Raw genomic sequence first — 20,380 nt, forward strand, 5'->3', positions numbered from 1 at the left:
ACTTAAGAGTCAAGAAAGCAGTCAGAGAAATGACTTAAAATGAACAGTAATATGACAATTATACCATAAACACTAGATCACTTCACATTTTTATGGAAAGCAACAAGAATCTGAGGATGGGGACGCTTAGACTGGATGTGTAACAGGAGACACCATTAGACTCTGGTGGCAGAAAGGAAACGGCACAGACTAACTAGATAGATAAGAGGACATAGAAAAGCCACTTACAGACACATTACAGGAAGGACAAAGGCATTAGCAATACTTGTAAAATAAGGTCCGGCATTAATTTATTACACGTGCCAATTATTTGACAGGGTCGAGAGGGCTTCTGACATGTGCAGAACAGAAAAAGCCATTTCGTCTAGCACTTCGGTCCCCATCTGAGCTTGCCCTTCAGGAGTGCATCTTCGTATAGGGCACACCCTGTGCAATCCTCAGCAGCAACCATAAGCTAGACCATGTGGGGATCAAAAATTAAAATCTCTTGATAGAACACAGCTCCCTGCTCTCAAGCAATGCACATTTAGAAGAGGTGAGATCCATTATTATGTAACCATGGCACAGATCTGTAAGGAAGCTTCCAACGCCTCATAGGAAGGAGACAGAGGAAGGGAGTAATCCGGTTAACAGATGGGTGAGTTCTTCAATCCCCCAGTTAAAATGAACAGCATTTATGCTAAAACTGGGAGGGCATCAGAAAGGGCATGATATTTATAAGTAGAAATATTTGTAAGGACATGGTATTTTTGTTTTGTTTTTTATATTTTTCTGAAGTTAAAAATGGGGAGGCAATCAGACAGACTCCCACATGTGCCTGATTGGGATCCACCCGGCATGCCCACCAGGGGGCGATGCTCTGCCCACCTGGGCCATTGCTCCGCTGCAATCAAGAGCCATTCTAGCACCTGAGGTGGAGGCCATGGAGCCATCCTCAGTGCCTGGGCCATCTTTGCTCTCATGGAGCCTTGGATGCGGGAGGTGAAGAGAGAGATAGAGAGAGAGAGAGAAAGGAGAGGGGGAAGGGTGGAGAAGCAGATGGGCACTTCTCCTGTGTGCCCTGGACAGGAATTGAACTCAGGGCTTCTACATACTGGGCCGACGCTCTGTCGCTGAGCCAACTGGCCAGGGCCTATAAAGGACATGGTTTTGAGAAAATTTCTCAAGTGGAAGAAAAAAACATTAAGAGTAAGAAAAATAAATTTACTTAAGAAATAGAGTGGTCAAGGTAGAAGAGCCAGGCTAAAGGAGACATTTCATTTAGTAGGTAAAGAAAACAATGATACAAGGGTTTCAAGCAAGATAACATCTTTCTTGTGCTTTAGGAGGGTAAGAATCATTAACTAAATATAAGGACAGTAAAGACCAGAAACCAGTACAAGAAGTGAAATGTTTTTGGTATCTGATATTTCATAAGTGGACAGGATATCAAAAAAGTAAATGTATGGAGATTGCAAATGAAGTGGAGAAAGGAAATCAGTCCTATATACGAGGAAATAAAAGGAGTCACCTCCACAGGGGTGACAGTTTAAGGTTCTTGGTAATGTCATAGATAAAAACTCCAGAGGAATAGATGAGGACAGTACCTTGGAAAACTTACAAAGGAGAAATAAATAAAACGTTCAAAAAAAATAGAGAGCAGTGTTAAGAAAAATAAGAGGAAAGCCAAAATATTATTGTGACAGTGGCAATAAAAAATAATGCAGTGCCTTCTCCTCTCCATTAGGAGGGTGTTTTCTTTGCTTAATCCTGTCACCTCTTCACCCAGCCCTCCCCCAGGAGCGCTGCCAGTCTTCTCTATAGTCAGGGGTCTGTTTCTATTGTGTGAGCTTACTTTGTTCATCAGATTCCACATCTAAGTGAGATCATATAGTGTTTGTCTTTCTCTGACTGGCTTATTTCACCGAGCAGGTCCTTCCACGCTGTAGCAACTGGTAAGACTGCATTCTTTTTGCCCCACTGAGTAGTATTCCATCGTGTAAGTCCAGCCCAGGGAAAGAGGGGGGAGGCAGAAGAAGGTAAAGGGGTCAATGGCGATGGAGGGAGGCTTGACTTGGGGTGGCGAACACACCGTGCAACATACAGATGATGTGATACAGAACTGTGCACCTGACACTTCTCATTTATTAACCAAAATCACCCCAGTCAACTCAATTTGAAAAAACAATGTAAAAGAAAAGTAACAAAAGAAAAAAACAGCAATGAAATAACAATGTGAGATATTAAGATGATGATTTTTTAAAATGACAACTATGTTTGAGAACATGTATTATTTTCAAAGGTAATAGTTTAAAATAATGATTCTTTAGAAGTTTATTAGAAAAGAAAGTAAGAATGCAGACAGGTTGTTTATCCTGTGATGGAGGAAGAATTTTGTTTTTGGATAAGGAGACAATGTATATAATCTATGTATGTGCCTTAATACATACAAGTAATAAATATTCAACATAAAATGTCATTTGTGTTATCATTTTGAAAAATATAACACATAATGACGCTAGTGATGTCAGCAAGTCTGAAACGTGTTGCCTTGCACAGAACTGGGGCTGGGGTGACACGGAGGGGCCTATGTCTGTAAACTGTAGTTAGCTAAATGTTGAAATTATTCATTTGAAATGTATAAGTATAAAAACAAGAAAAAAATGATACTGAGTATAAGGAACTGAAATTATTATTCTAGATTCAAATTCAAATTAGTAAATTATTCTGAAAGATATCCATGTTCCCTGAGTAACCTTGTGAATATAACTTTAACTTTCCCAGTATCTTTACTATGAGACATAAGGATTAATAAAAAGCAAGTGTTAATAATATTCTTTGTGATCTATGCAAAGAAAGCTCCTCAAAATGAAACTATTTTACTTAACAAAATGAACCTTATCAAGATCTAGTAAAGCTGTTACTAATTGTGGATAACTGGTTCAACTTTCCAAGGATGAATTTTAAATAAATAATTCTACATTTAAAAAATAATAAAAGGTAGAGAAAAACATGCATACAAATAATTGATAAGACATTTATCTAATGCTCATTTCAGATATACTCATACTTTGGAAATTATTTCCGTTTAACGTTTCTTAACATACACACAAATTTAGTAGTTGCATGAATACAATAAAGTCTAACAAGATTTATCATGAGAAAAAATACAGACCATAAATATTTGGAGTCCATGAATGCAGTGGCTAAAGAAATCACTATGTAATAAGCAATGTCAGATACAGAGGTGACTCAAAATGACAAACTTTTTATGTTAACTATAATATTGTAAGTATAATTATAATGACATTGACAATTATTCCATAATACTAACTACAATAATGTCCTATTTTAAGTCAAATGTTATGGTTAGTAAAATAGCAAATATCTATCTATAATCTATTAACCAAAGTTCAGCTGAACAAAAGATATAATGAAAAGTAGAACATATTACACAATAGCCACACTAACAAGTCTTCATTGCTAAAAAATGACCATTTTCTTTCTAGAAGCCACAAAAGTTACATTTATTTAGAAGAGAAGTTAATTGTATAAATACAACCAATAAAAATATTACTTTTCACTTTGTCAATTTTCCTTTTTGATAACATATTAATCTGATAATAAAAGGAGAATCACTAAATACTTATGTCTTACATTACAGTACACTTTAAACATACTTTCCAAGAATTATAGACACATATATCTAGTGCAAGATGATTGGCAATAAAGGTAAAATCATATATGCTGAGAGAAGTAAAATTTAATTAAAATATAATTTAGACTAAAATATTTACAATAGTTTTCAACTAAAATTAAATAACCTTTCTTCTTTTTTGCTCTAAGACTAGGACATATTTGTAGGTTCTTCTACCCCAAAAGAGTGAAACTGAACAATAGTAAAAACACAATACAGTAAGGCATTTTTTCTTACTACTTTAATCATAGTCTACAAGTATAGAACTAAGATGAAAGAATAAGTAACAATGTGAATTTCTGTTATCTTCCTCCTAAGAACTTCCTAGATCATGACATTTACACTGGAGTGTGCCAAATTAGATTAAACATAAACTGCTAGGGTTAATAGATGAATAAGGTAATGGATGAAAAGTATACAGTAGGAAAAGAATCCTACATTGCTCTATAGTTTCAAAAATGCCTTAAGAATAAAGCTTCATACGAGGGTTTTTTCCCAAGAGAATTGAAGCTCCATACTAGAACAGCATAGTGAAATGAGCTAGTCCAAAGATCTGAAAACAGACATTAAAATTCTAATTCCCTTCTCTCTTCTCAGTTGTTAAGTATGGTCTTTAGAAAGTTATCTAGCTTGTTTTCTATAGCTCTAATTTTTAGTTAGAATACTGAAGAATCAGGAAATTCAGTCAAGCTTTTGAAGTTTCAGATTTCAAAAATGAAGTTAAATTCAGACGATGTATAATATAAAACTGGAAATACTTCCTAAGAATAAAAAATGTTGTTTTCTATCCTCAGTAGTGGCAAATGCTTTTGCTTGTTTGTTTTCAAAATATAATATGCACTCAAGACTAGATAAAAAATAAATTGGAGCACTAGTACATACATATAATATGTATCAAAAGGTATTATTATCACTGTCTATTCTCTATGGCTCAAGAGAGATTTCAAGGGTCAAGGAAAATTCTTTCTATTTAGTTTGGCACATATAACAACTCTATAAATATGATTACCATTCACTTAAAAAGTAATCTAGTAGTATAAAGTTACTTTTGCTGCTTCTCCTCCCATCACCATTTGCACATGAAAAAAAAATCCAAGTTTAAGCCACAGAAAATGTCAGCCGCTTTCATAGAAAGTTTAATAGTCCAGCATCACACAATCTTAGTGTTTTCCTTAAGATAATAAGAATCCTGGGGGGAAGACTGTTGCAGGGGAGAGAGAGAGAGAGAGAGAGAGAGAGAGAGAGAAAGAAAGAGAGAGACCCCGAGAGGGAGAATGTGGGGAAAAGATTATATTCTTAGAAGACAGAAAAATATTAGTAACATGACTTCTATATAGTGTTAATTCATTTGTTACCTTCAACTGGGTCAAACATCAAATTAATAAACTAGATATATAAATTATATACCATAGAGAAGACAATCAGTTATAGATTTAGAGAGCAGAAAAATCATGTATTACATGTCACCTCCAATAGAATTTATTAAATATATTTCTTAAGCAAGCTATTAAAATGACAACTTTATTTTTAAAGTATAAAACAACTTTAAAAATAATTAAAATCTGGACAGTTTAAAATGGATAATTTTATTAAATAGTCATATTAGTATAAAATGTTCTTTAAAGGTTAAGAGATTTAGGATTCAAAACGTTGACAAGTGCTCAAATCAAAATACAATTATTCTGTGAGTTTTCTGTGATAATTAATACAACATTGATCAGTATAAAAATCTGTGATAATTAATACAACATTGATCAGTAAAACCCAAGCGGGAACAGTTATACCACAGCAAACAGAAAGGAATTACCTCGTCTTCGCCCATAACTCCTTGCTGCATGCAAACAAAGGACAGAGTGTAAAATGTCAGAACTAACAGAAAACCCACACCAACAATTACTTGGGATACGAAGGTACTTGGGCATCTGGAAGTGAGCGCCACTTTGTTTTCAGAGCTACAATGTCACTGTATCACATCTGCATGTAGTTTTACCATTCACAGAGTGCTTTTATTATAGGCCATCTGAGCAGTATAAAAACTGAAATTAACATAAAATATACAATTTATTCTCATTCATATGAAAATTCATGAATAAATATGTTTCATCATATAAGGATAGGACTTTAACACTATACAGTTAAACACCATTACAAATAATTTTTTCAATGAGTGGGAACAACTTGAATTAAATCCTTATTTTTATAATTATTATACAGTGATATATCATATATAGTCCAACAAATAGTTTCAGTTCCAATTCACATTATAACAAACCCCGCATTAAAAAAGTACAGGAAGACACAGTAAAGAAATCAATCCACATTCAAACTTGCTTAGTTTAAGAAATTATTAATAATATATTACAGCTAATAATGTTTTCTATTCTTTTACAACAGCTATCTAAAGCATTTATGACTCTACCTCTGGGGTACTAGGGATTCAGATACAAATTATTATTAGTATCACCATAAATTAGTAGGTATGTGAAATACTGGGAAAGTATTCGGTAGTAAGGCATTTTCATCTGTTACTACAATTTATTTTTCATAAGAAACTACCAGTTTAATATTCACAACTAGTTTTTAAAAAATACCTCCTCCCAAATCTGAGTCTACTCTAAGTACTTTTACCTTGGAATTAATAAATAAAACCAAGGCACTAAACAAAAAACGACTGTTAAAGTTCAGATCTTATTTCATGTTCATCGCATTTTAAGCCTGGAAAAAATTGATAATGAATATATTCTATATCAAAAATATTAAAAGTTATCAGAAATGTCTTCCAAAAAGTATAAAACTTAAAAACCAAAAGAAAATATTTCACCCCATTTAAATATAGTCTATTATTGAAGTGTTCAAATATATATTTTAAATTTTATACTAAGACTGTAATATAAATGTGTCAACAAGGTGAAAATATAGCATTAGTTTTCCTATAATAAAAAGGACAAAAAACAAACCAGTCAACTTTCTTAGTCACTTATAGTTCAAGAAATAAGTTAATGAATATAAGGCTACATCAGTCTTTTATATAAAGTTGCTGCCATTATACTGTCTTTGTTTAGCTATAATCTACAGCAAACTCAACCTGTCCATGAGAACCAATGACCTCAGAGCTCTACAGACTTACCTAACCCATATAGCTTACCTGTATGTGTATACAAATATGTAAGCCATATTATGTGGGTGTGTGTGGATGTGTATACATAGGGTGGGGCAAGAGTGCTTCACAGTTGTGTAGAAAACAATAGATTAATAAATACTAATATATGAATAAACTGTTTCATGTATTCACAATGGTAAACCTACTTTTGCCCTTCCTTGTATACACAATTTACATAAAGCTTACCCACCTACATATTAGTTTAGGGTGAGGGTAGGGGTGGAAGTGTCAATTTAAAATTCTGTTATCTAGTTCTCTTCTAAGACTTATAAACGCCTTAAAAAACAGCGTCTCAAGGAGATGGAACATCAACTGCGGAAAATCAGATAAAATAGGAATTTTAATAGAGCTATCAAGAAAAGGCTATGCAGGAGTGAACTCCCTCAAGTCTTCAATGTTGTACTAAGGTTGGAAATGGTCAGTAGTTCCCCAAGCACCTTACAGCACAACCTCCGGAGCTGGGCCTCCTGTCGGGCCTCGGCTTGGTCTAATAATATCAATCCAGTATCAATTTGCTTTGTGGCGTCTCAGTCATGGCTGCAGAGGCTCAAACATTTATAAAGGAAGTGAAATTATCCTCATCAACTTTAAAGCCAAATTCCAAATTATGATGAAGTCTAATGTGACACATAGTTCTTAATGGACTGAGGAAATGAACGACACTGGAACTAGTTTAGGTTCTTAGCTGCTACGCTCTTTAGCTGAGGCTCCTCAACACTAAAATACTAAAAGTAAATACAAATGCTCACGCCATCTTAGACTGCATCCCATTCCTAGGCTTGAACAAAATTATGTAGAAAATTTCTCCAACTAGCTCATACCTGAGGAATTTTAGAATCTTTTAAGAGCGATTCCACTTATTTTTTGGACAACTCTCAGATTCCAAGTCTCTACATTACCAAAAATAGAACTGACTGCAGATGGAGCTAAACCATGTAAAACACTCCTGATTCCGGGTCATGGAAATGACCAATCAGCTGCCATCATGCTAAACACAGGTGGCCGGACTCCCTTTTCCACCAATGTTTCTATGAGAATTTCTGGGGTATGTTCTGCTATAACTTTATCAGAAACTCCTAGCAAGAAAACATTCATTAAATTACTATAGATTATGTTTCAAACAAGTCTTCTTTAAACACTATGCCTCTCAAAAATCATTTAGAATATGATTTAGAAAAAAAAGAACAATTTTTGTATTAAAAACTTGTATTAAGAACATAAAATTCCAGGTACATATATTTTATAGAGCATTATAAGAAATGCCTCATATAAAAGTGAGGAACTGGCTGTTTACATGTGTAGATATATGTATATGCACAAGTATGTTAAAATATTATATATGTGTGTGTATATGTTTGTATACGTGCATGTATGTATATCTTTTATTAATGATAAAAGGTTGAGAGAAATGCTTGAAGACCTTGCCTGTATAACTGGTTTGACAATTTGGTCCCGGGTTATCAGTGATATTAGGCTCTAACTCATCGCTACAGAAAAAGAAAAAGTCTGACACTGTCTTTAGGATCTTTCTGCCCTGTGCACTGGCTCTCAGCTCAGAAGTGGTACCCGAATTGCTGCAGCTGCAGGAAGTGAGAGAAAAACACACCAAATCAGCTGGAAATACTTACAGGATAAAGTTATCTTGGTGTGAGACTGAAGAAATTCTGATTTCTTACTCTAAAAGCTTGAGCCAAAGCCCAGGAGAGAAATACACTACCTCTTTCCAACTCCCAAATAAATCTGCTGTCTACTCCACTTGTTTCCATCAGCATAAAACCCAAAAGCCGACTGCACATTCAGGTTTCCTATGTTCGTGACTTAATAGAGCATATGAAGAGCTTTTTGCCTTCAGAAATACAACTTCATTTCGGAGTAAATTTTGATGAAAAGATTCACATAGCTTCTTTCCTCCCAAAAGTATACCAAGCTCTTGATAACAAACAGAGATGCATGTGGTTAATAACTGTAAATTTACATTTCAAACTAAGTTGTGAATATCATCCTTCCATACATTTGTTCTATTTGTTCTCCTTTAGAAAACCCATATGTACTGTATTCATAAAAATACCATTTTCCTTGGGAGAGAGATAAGCGGGAAACAATTCAAATAGAAACAACACATGAATGATGCATCCTTCTTTATTGTTCCATACTGCTACAGAAGACAAAGTATTTTTTGTTTTGTATTTTTTTATGATAAAGAATTAGAAGATTTATACATTTATAGAAATACAACCATTCAAACTGTCATTCTAAGTTTAGATAGTACTTAACCTTTAATTTTTAGACAATCTATCCATTTCTATATAACGTGACTTTCCTAAAATGTCTTTGTGTGTGTGTGTGTGTGTGTGTGTGTGTGTGTGTGTGGCAGAGACAGAGTCAGAGAAAGAGGGACAGACAGGGACAGACAGACAGGAAGGGAAAGAGATGAGCAACATCAATTCTTCATTGAGGTTCCTTAGTTGTTCATTGATTGATTTCTCATATGTGCCTTGACCGGGGGCTACAGCAGACAGAGTGACCCCCCTGCCCAAGCTAGTGACCTTGGGCTCAAGCTGGTGAGCTTTGCTCAAACCCGATGAGCCCACGCTCAAGCTGTCGACCTCGGGGTTTCGAACCCAGGTCCTCTGAGTCCTAGTCCGACACTCTATCCACTGCCCCACCACCTGGTCAGGCTCCTAAAATGTCTCTTGGTGTTCAAGCTGGACTCTTCTAGAATATCTGAATTAACAGTGGTAGTCTCCACCAGTCAATTCAACTTGCGTTCTACTTGATTTGTGGAACACGGTCAGTTCCAAAGTAAGGAGCTGCTTGCAGTTATATTTCTTTGGCATTTTTTTGTTAAGATTTTTTAAAAATCTATACAACTTCATCAGACATATGTGTGGGGGATTATACCTCTTTTTCTATATCTGAGTTAACAGGTTCAGAGTTAAAGATTTGCCAAAGGTTCATAGTTTTACCTAGTTTGACCAACTTGCTGACCTTTATCCCATACCCTGTTTATCCCTTACTTAAAATAATATATAAAAGTTTAACCATAACACTAATTAACTAGGAGGACAGGATTACAAAACATTTATATTTGCCTTTCTGCATAACAACTATACTAAAATTTACATATTATTTTTTATTATATGGGAACAAGCTGAGTACCACTATAACATCACAGATTTTGGCTAGTTCTGTATTTTCTAACAAATGACCTTCAATTGTAATAGTCATGCATTTATTGTAATGTGTATTTGTGCACCATCAAGTCACTTGGGGGCAAGCACAACATACTTTAGGGAACTGCCTGAGAGAGTCATTTTGCTTTTATGGACCCAAATTTGTCTCTATATACCCTGTTGTTCCAAATGGTTTGGCTTTCTGCCATAAAACCAGACTTCTTTGTTCTCTATATGTAACATCTTTCAAATAGTTGAAAATATCAGTTTTTTCTTGTCTAATTTTGTATTACCCAAAGTAAACAGACCCAACTCCTTTATCTATTCGCAAGACATGGTTTTTCATCTTTCCAAGTGATTTTTGTCTCTGTTTACCATCACCTACTGCCACAGATAAGTTTTCCTTCCAGGAACTGGTCTGGATCCACACTTCAGATGAATGGACGCATTCACCTCTCACAGCAAGCCTGAGGCAGGCAGCTTGCGTTCTCAGACGAAAGAATCTAGGTCAAAGTTAATTTAGGTAAAGTGCCCGAGGTCACCTAGCCAGGAATAAGCAAACTGAGTTTACACTCAAGAGAATCTGGCTCAAAGAGTCTGTGGCACCAACCAGTATGAACCACTACAGATACAAAAAATACTAATGTATTATCAAATATGATTTTCAAAGTCATTAATATGAGCTATGCTTACTGGTTAAATAATACAACCTATTTAATCAATTGCCTAGTGAGTTAAGTCTGCGAGATACAAAAAATGTAATAATTTAAGGACTATGTATGGAGATGCTACAATTTCTTTAATTGGTCAATAATATTTAGTAATAATTTGGGATAGAGGCTTGTTATTAACATCACTTAATTTCCACATTTCTCAGGGGGACATATAAGTTAATAATATAATGGATTACAAGTAGTTAAACAGTAGCTCAAAAAAATTTCCCTGACTTTTTGGTGTCCTTTGCCTATTTCTCTCTTTAATAAGCCCTAATGTCTACAGAAAATTCTTTAAACTTTTAATATTCAAATACTACTTTATCCTATAAATATCCCAAGTCTCTTTATCATATATATATATATATATATATATATATATATATATATACACACACACACACACTCAATCTCTGATTCTTGCTTTTTCTATTAACCAATGATCTCAAATGAGCTTAAAAGAAATGTTTTCTCTTTGGATCAAATTGTCCCTACTGACCCAATACATTTTAACGTCCTGGTTTCATGATCATCTCTCTCTCCAGTCAGTCCCTTCCAGAGAAAGCTCAGAACTTTTGGGACAGCTGACTGTACTGAGCTGTGGCCCTCATGAGGCAGACTGAGAAGACTGATTAGAAAGCAGAGTGTTGACAAGATGGAGGTAACTCGCTCCTGAAAGAAAATATGCTTGTACCTATAGTGTGATGACATACTTTTAATCTAACATTCAGATTATTTATAAGGGATTTAAGCAACTGATGAGATCAATCTGTTAATTATATTTAGCGTAACCAAAAGTATAAATCGTAAAATCAGGCAACTAAGCTCTTTGCTCAAATATAACTGACATATTCTAATGTGATTATAATATACCTCTAAATTATTTTAATTTATTATGTATTTAACAATCACTGATTTAACAGATTATCTCATGAATTTTTTTCTTCAGATAGATTTTAATAGATAGATGTGAACCATTTTCAAATTCAAAATAAAACGTGAATGATCTTTATTTACCACAAAGAATGTTTCAAAGAAAAGTATTTAAAGAAGAATCAATATATAAATAATTTATTGTTGCCTAAACCAATCATTACCTTATCATTCAAGTCACAAGAGTAAAAAAATTATGATCTGTTTTCAGTTCTGGAAACTCAATTTCAACAATACTGCTTAATTTTTAGTCCTAGATTTAGAAGTCATGGATCAGCTATCAAATGACATGTTTTTTTAATTTTGTGGCAGAAAAAAGTTGAATGAAGTCCTGGAATGTAATTTCTAGTATGCTTCTGGTCAAAGTCTATGTAAACACCATGATTCAGTGAATTTATAAACCTGGCCTACCAGGCTGTTGTGAGGCCAAGCATGGCCATGGCTGCAGCCGAGAGTGCACGGTCTGGCCCCAGTGTGGCTACCTTAGCAATTCTACCTATAGCTGTCCTTAAAGATCTGCATTCACAGATGACCCAGGGCTTAGATTAGGCTGGACTTTAGTGGGTAACTCAAAATATAGTGGTCTCACCTCACCTTAATCCTTCAACTGTTCTCTCCTTCCAGAATCCTACTCACCTTCACCATCTCCCAGGGAGCCTGAACTTGAATCCGCCTTTCTGTTGCTACAGTCTCTACTGAGTCTAGTTCATGTGGTCTGGCGTTACATTGGCCTTTTACTCAGCATCTGTCCCTCAACTTCACTGCCGGCTTTCTAACAAAGCTTTAGTTCAAACAGAAGAGTCAAGCCATTTTAATGATATAATTATATATTTTAAAGTAAATAATACCTCTATTATTATTAATTTCTAGTTTATCATCCCACCCTGATTTAAAAATACCTTTGTGAAGGATATTTTAATCTTCCCGTCTACTCCCATGGTCATGGATATGTTAAGTACTGCAACTCTCTGAATACAATGTTTGTCCAATAGAAAGAAAATAAGCATTCTTTAACATTTTTTTTTCTAACTTGTGTGAACTTCACATTGTAAACTTTCTAGTTAGAATAAATTTAGTTAGTATGGCAACCATGTTTTCAGAATCACCAGTATATCCCTTAGTTGAACATAAACACAGGTGCTATACTAATAACAAAGTCTATGCACTTTGCAAACATTATCTCATTTAATTCTGCCAATAAACCTTGGGATTTATTCCCACTTCACAAATTGAAAACTTAATAAAGTTCAAAAAGTTACTGGACCAAGGGCACACACATAAACTGGAAAGCCAATATTCAAACTCAGGACTATCTCCAAACTTTGTGATCTTCGAACTATATTATACTATCAAAAATACACTTCAGTGTCTGCTTTGCCAGCCGGAGTACACTCAAACATTCAATTCTGCTTTCTGTACAGGAAGGATTGTAGCTTTATTTTTGTACTCATAAAATGACTAATGTATGTACAGGGAATGTTTAGAGAAAGGTATTCAATCATCTTTATAAATTGGAAAAAAATGTTTTTATACAACTTACCATTTAACATCAACAGATTGTCAGTTCCTGGATGTGGATAGCTCAATCGACCTTTAAAAAGACAGGAAAGTTTGAATATTATTGAAACTGAAAAAAGGGAAGGGGCATAAGGAGGGAATTACTGAGCATAGCATATGTCTCAGAACTAAAAAGGTAATGTTTAACTCCAAGTATACTAACTGAAATTATTTTTGAAAAGCTGAACATAAAAATTGTTAATCTGAGCGTCTAGAATACAGTATGATTTGGAAACAATCCCTACAGAAATAAAAACATTTACTTTTGAAATTTAAAAACAATGTAGGTATCCTAGTCTTTCAAAATTAATAAATGTGTGATTTTTAAATAAAATTTCCATTGATTAGAGAGAGAGAAAGAGGGGATGGGGGGTGGGGATGGAGAGAAAGAGAGAGAAGCATCACCATTTTGCTCCATTTTGTTGTGCACTCATTGGCTGCTTCTCCTCTGTGCCCTGACTTGGGATCAAGCCTGCACCTCAGTGCACAGGGACGATGCTCTGTTACTGAGCCACTTGGCCGGGGCCCCAATTTCTTAGTATTTTAACACTTGTTTGACACAATATCAACAGCAAGGATAGTTACTATTTTCACCCCATTAAAACACAGAACTTTTCTCTAATGCCTCAGTCTCTAACCGACTATTTGAAAGGTACATTAAAATTCACTTAGAAATCTGCTAAAAATTAAATGTCTGTGAGATTGCATTTTAGGCATTTTAGCAACTTTCAGCACAGTCCCTTTAAAAAGATACTATCATAGCATATAATGTATTGCCCCCACACAGGGGACTGATAAAGATCTGAATGGATTTGACATGATTAGTAAAACGGACAGGCTAACTGCATTACCTTTGCCGCCTCTGCAAGTACTCTACATTTCTCGGGCCCTTTAGTCTATCCAAATATTCCATACAAGACTGTCTTTGGCTTTTGAGTTAATAACAAATTTAAACATCATCTACCAGTGTAAGAGCGAGAGGTAAAGATAATCCAATTTTGATGTTAAAATACATATGTATTAAATAGATACACAGATATAAAACATATTTATAAATGCACACTATAGCACATTTTGTTTTCAGAGTCAACAAACAAAATAAACGCATTGTTGTTCAAAGGACAATTTAGCACTTCCCGTTTCCTCTTGAGTCTCCTGCAGTATGACATTAGTTAACTAAGTGATCTCTTAAATAAAGCTAGCACACTCTGACAACATAGAAACACATTTACTGCTGTGATACCTTAGTATATACAGAAGGTAAGAAATACAGAAAGTCAGGAAGCAGAGCTTCAAGAGCAGGGTCTTACTTTGCCTGCAGTATCATAGCTTATTTTGGGAACATCTCTATTTCTAAACATCTTGTTGCAGGTGAGCAAATTTAGAGAACAATTTAAGGCCCTGAGAAAACTGCTGCTATTTCTGACTTGAGACTGAAAATCAAAACTCTGAAAGAGGCGACCTGTGGTGCTGTTCAGTATAAAAGTTCATGAAGTCTTGCATACTGACAGTGTGTAGGAGGCTGAGAATGCAAATATGACAAGGCAGAGTCTCTGGTTATGATGTAGTAGTGAAGATACAAACCAATTGCAATAAAATCTTCTAAATGTGAAGAGTTAGGTACAGTATGCTACACACACACACACACACACACACACACACACACACTTAACCAAGATCAGGGATTCCCGCAAGACTTTATAGAACAAGGAAACTGAGCAAAGCCTTAAGCCTTGCTAAACTTCAAAACTACAGAAACCACTCAACTCTCAATAGCCACATAATTATCTCCTAACAGACTCATTGTTCACTTTATTTACCCAAAGACACAAGTAACAAGAATATTTTCATTGCTGACAGCTTTTTTTAAATTTTAGGAATGAACTATAATGGAAGGACACTGATCAATAAGTGTGTAGGTTTCAGGTGAGCATCTCCACAGCATTTGAACTGCTGGCAGTTGTGTGTTTTGACTTCTTGGCTCTGAAGGGACTTAAAAGGCACACTGTACGTGGTAGGTTCAAAAGAAAAATACCTATTTACAAATAGATATATATTTGTATATATGTTCTAATTAAACTATAAATCTCTAAATAGAAAAATCTCTCAGCGTAACTAAAAAAATACTTCAAAATAAAATAAACAAATAGCCTATTTAAAATTATCCAATTACCTTTCTTCTACTTTAGTGAAACTATTAATACACCTTTACCTTTACAAGTTAACTTCTACAGTTATATTTTACTTAAGGATAGTAGTGAAACTACTTCCACTAAAAACCTGCCAATTGATAATAACTAACATTTAAGGGATTGTGCCAGAAGCTTCTCTGAGTTCTCTACAACCAATTATTGAATCTCACAGCAGTCCCGAGTTGGGTACCACTGTCTTCCCACTTGAAGGTGAAGACTCCGCCACAAACGATGACACGCTTTGCCCAAGGTTACACCACTGCCAGGCAGCTCTGCCAGAACTAGAACCCTGGCAGTTTGGCTCCATAATCTTAACCACTATCTTATAATGACTTCCTAGTTGATAACATAATACAAAGGACAGTATGTATGGCTAGTAATAGGAAAAATTCAGCCATTAAAAAAAGTAACAGAAGGGCACACAATGCAATCAACAGCTCAAATGCTGTGGAGATGTTCACCTGAAACATTATTGATCAATGTCACCCTATTAAATTTAATTTCTAAATAAAGAAAAAGAAACTGAATTTTCTATAGTGTATTAGATTACTTTTACTTCAATATGGAAAAAAATACATTGTTAGAAAACCAATTTCTTCTTCCTATTGTCTAAAAGCTGTATTTGCAGAGACTGGTAGTTACACACTAACACCTGCTCCTGCTAATAATAGGAGGCCCAGATGCTAGACAGGCACAGGGCTGCCTCGAGTAAAAGTCTAAACCTTGCAGCCTTCCTTGTATACATGTGCCCATGTGTATGAGCTCTGGGCAAGGAAACATGAGGCGAAATTGGCAGGTACAGTTTCCGGCAAGTCTTGTTAAGCGGGGAGACCTCCCCGTCACTCTCTTCCTGCTTGCTGGAGAGCAGAGGTGGCTGAACTCCAACAGCCATGTCAGATCAGGAGGCAGAAGTCGGGCGTTACCGATAGCAGAACAAGCCTAGATCCATGAAAATGATCAGAACACTTCTAGGAGTGCTATGTTTATGTAAGAGAAATAAACTGCTATTTTGTTTAAGCTACTTAGGAGGTGGGGGTTTTTTGTTTGTTTATTTTTTGGTTCCAGAAGAACCTAATCTTACAAAATAATCCTTTAGTAATAAATTTGGACAAAATGCTTATTATTGTGAAAATATATAACATAATTTTAGAATGGTTTTATTATATCTTGAAATAATAAGTACATATTACCTCCTAGCACATCTTTTATGTTAACATACCACAGAATTTAACATAAATAATTTTGAAAAAATATATATTTACTCTTAGGTATCAGTGAATAGTTAGAGGACCTACAGTATCTTAATATTATCTCCCATTTCTCATTGGAAGTGAGAAACTGCTAAAGAACAATGCTACACATTCTGCCAACTCCTTTTTTAAGATTAAATTTATTGGAGGTGACTGTGATTAATATGATTACATAGGTTTCAAGTGTACAATTCTACAATACATCATCAATATATTGCATTGTGTGCCCACACCAAAGTCAACTCTTCCATCACAATATATTTGACCCCTTTACCCTTTACTAACCCCCACTCCCTTCCCTCTGGTGACCACCATGCTGTTGTCTGTTTAAAGCATCATCCAAATCACATACTAGAATTATAAAGCGCTTGGGTGAGAATTAACATTAGAACAATTAATAAGATAGGTAGTTTGCTGTAGTGGTAAAACCTCAAACTCAAGAGCTACTAAGTCTCACCAGTTATTAGCACTAAATGATTATGAATAAACCACCACAGTCACCCAACTGTAAAGTAAAATAGGAGTAAATTATATACCTCACAGTTGTAGAATTGAATAAATGCATATACACAGAATCCAGAGAACAGTGCTTGGCACATACATGTCAGGTTCTCAACAGATGAAATGTATGATATGTTATATACTGTGTGCTTTATATATATATGTGTATGTAGTGTGTATATATATATATATATATATATATATAGTGTGTGTGTGTGTGTGTGTGTATATTGAAAATACACATATATACACAGCCTGAAATAAAAAGATCTAGCACTTCCTTCTCATGTGCATTAAATAATGTATTGCTTCCACTGGTTTGGAAGACTTTTCTAATATTTTTTCATAATCTACATTTTACCTTTATTTCCAATTCCAATTAGGAAAATAAATGGTTCACAGGATCTCTGGTAAAATCCACTTAGAATGTGGTCATTACCAACCTTGAAAAACTCCAACCTCTGCTCAGATCCAAGGGGCAGGACAGTCATTCCTGACCTCACTCCCAAATCTCAATGCATGCCTCATAAAAGCCTAAGAATAAGATCATACAAACGTAGAAAAGACCCTTAGATCCAAAGTACCAGATCGCAAGAGAGCAACAGAATCATTCCTTACCTATATCTAATAAAAGCCATCAATCTACTTCAGTTTCCAGGAAAACGTTAACTCACTCTTAAATCAGGATCATAATTTTTTTCACCTAATAATTATTTAAAACTTTTATCTAAGCTATACCAGAAAATATACTAAGAAACATCAAGGATGTAGACTATCAAAAAGTTTGTTTCATATAAAGTATAAGCACAAAAGAAAGGCAATAATAACAAAAGACTAAACTGAAGTCATTCATCATCTAGTATAATAATGTATTAAAATAAAACTGGTACTAATCAAGATATATGCAATTAATATTAAAATCAAGTTGACATAATAGCTGCAAACCTTTATGCTGCGAAAGTGTTTTAAATGACAATCATATCCATATCAAATGGACAATCAAAACTGACAGTGGGGCGTAAGCTGACAGGAAACAAACACACCTTGGCCATACATGCCTCGAGCTTCAAAACCAATTGCACTGTCTTACTTATGAAAAAAAAAAAGTTCACTAACTCGCACTTAAAAATCTGAAATACCTAAAAGTCTCTGTTGGAGACGGATGTGCAAGCTATTTTACATGCATGTAAATAACTTTTAGAAGTTCTAAGTAAATATTATTGAAAAAGATGAATAATTTTGAAAAATGTTTAACCATTCAACCATTAATTTATTAAGCCCCTCTTACGTGCTCGACATTTTCACAGATGGAGATGAAGATTAGGCGAAACAGAGGCCGCCCCGGTCCCATGACACAAAAACCTAATTACTGCATCTCAAATGCATAAGTGAGACAGGTGCTCTGATTAAAAAGGACTACATGATTCTTTAATATTCTTTACAAAGTAATCTATTAACCAGGAGTTTCAGGGCGGAAAGGCTGATAATGATGGGGTTTGATACTTGAAGATCAGGGATTGCAGAAAGAGGTAGTAAAAAAATAGAATGACATTTTCACAGAAATCCCAAAATTTCCAAGAACTAAAAGAAATGAGTATCTGAACGAAAAGGAACCACTGAATGTGCACACACACCCTGAAAGGCCCGTATATTTCTTTTATATGAAATTTCAGAACCACACCACAGGCATGACAATATCCTACACGTTTCCAGAAAATAAAGCAAAACATTCAAAAACACAAAATAAGCAACAGTTCTCAGCAATGCTTTCAATATTATGAAGTGCTAATATACAATTCCACACCAGCCTATCACCTTATATAGGTAGAATAAACACGTTTTCAAACATACGGGGTTCTCAAAATGTGTGTCTCTTACGAAGGAAGGTACTTTAAACAGGGCTGATAAACAAAGGTCTAAACCAGCAAGAAATGATATGGAAAGCAGAACATGACTTCTACAGGCAAAAAATTCCCAGGATTAGGGAAGTCCCAAAATGGCAGTTATGGAGGGCTAAAAAACAGTGCCTTCGGTGGCAGGAAAAAAATCAATCTAGGTAATCACTTGTTGGTTTTACATGTATAGAGAGAAGCTTTAGAGCTCTCTTAATAAATTTTGGGGAAAATTACTGACAAGTACTTAACAGAGACAAAGATAATTCTAGGAAAAACAATTATATGAAAAAGAATGTTATATAGTGGGGATCTTCAACCTTTTTCATCTCGTGGAACACATAAACTAATTATTAAAATATTATATTTTTGTGCCAGTTGGACAAAATATAGGTAGAACTAGGTATAATTCTGATTATTCACACTGGATGGCTATTGCTGTGTTGGCCGCTGTTATTGTTTTATTTGACAATCCAAAGCAGGAGTCCCAAACTGCTGCCCCCTGAGGCCATTTATCCAGCCCCTACCAGACTTCCGGAAAGGGCACCTCTTTCATTGGTGGTCAGTGAGAGGAGCATAGTTCCCATTGAAATACCAGTCAGTTTGTTGATTTAAATTTACTTGTTCTTTATTTTAAATATTGTACTTGTTTTTTTATTTTAAAATAAGATATGTGCAGTGTGCATAGGGATTTGTTCATAGTTTTTTTTATAGTCCGGCCCTCCAACGGTCTGAGGGACAGTGAACTGGCCCCCTGTGTAAAAAGTCTGGGGACCCGATCTAAAGGAAAAGAGGTCAGTGCCCCTGACTACAGTCAGGTGTGGCAGGTCTTAAAGATTCTTGCAGCATATCCACTGAAATCGCAGTTCCAGTATAAAACATATATGGTCCCTCTATGAATATTATTGGTATTATCATAAGAATGTACCCCCTAATGCAGGGGCCCTGAGGCCATTTATCCGGCCCCCGCCGCACTTCCAGAAGAGGCACCTCTTTCATTGGTGGTCAGTGAGAGGAGTATAGTTCCCACTGAAATACTGGTCAGTTTGTTGATTTAAATTTACTTCTTTATTTTGAATATTGGATTTGTTCCCGTTTTGTTATTTTACTTTAAAATAAGATATGTGCAGTGTGCATAGGGATTTGTTCATAGTTTTTTTATAGTCCAGCCCTCCAACAGTCTGAGGGACAGTGAACTGGGCCCCTGTGTAAAAAGTTTGGGGACCCCTGCCCTAATGTAAACAAAAAGCAGGGGAAGTGTTGGGATAGGTAAGCCAAAGTAGAGTTACCAGACACCTAAAACTTAGGAAATATAAAGCATAAGCATATTGCA

At 35.1% G+C, this 20,380-nt stretch overlaps 1 protein-coding gene across 6 annotated transcripts in view; it reads right to left on the bottom strand.

Moving 5' to 3' along the window:
* CPEB2 (cytoplasmic polyadenylation element binding protein 2) overlaps positions 1–20,380 on the bottom strand; it is a 61,713-nt gene that overhangs the window by 19,098 nt on the left and 22,235 nt on the right. For 3 of the 6 annotated variants that reach the window (XM_066278632.1, XM_066278629.1, XM_066278631.1), the window contains 2 exons: positions 13,196–13,246; positions 5,484–5,507 (listed from right to left, as the gene is read on the bottom strand). In XM_066278632.1, the coding sequence (XP_066134729.1) occupies positions 5,484–5,507; positions 13,196–13,246 (75 nt within the window). The remainder of the gene's footprint in view (positions 1–5,483; positions 5,508–13,195; positions 13,247–20,380) is intronic. The other 3 variants (XM_066278634.1, XM_066278630.1, XM_066278633.1) reach the window with 1 other exon arrangement.

Source organism: Saccopteryx bilineata, chromosome 5, assembly GCF_036850765.1.
Source record: "Saccopteryx bilineata isolate mSacBil1 chromosome 5, mSacBil1_pri_phased_curated, whole genome shotgun sequence".
Classification (NCBI taxonomy): domain Eukaryota; kingdom Metazoa; phylum Chordata; class Mammalia; order Chiroptera; family Emballonuridae; genus Saccopteryx; species Saccopteryx bilineata.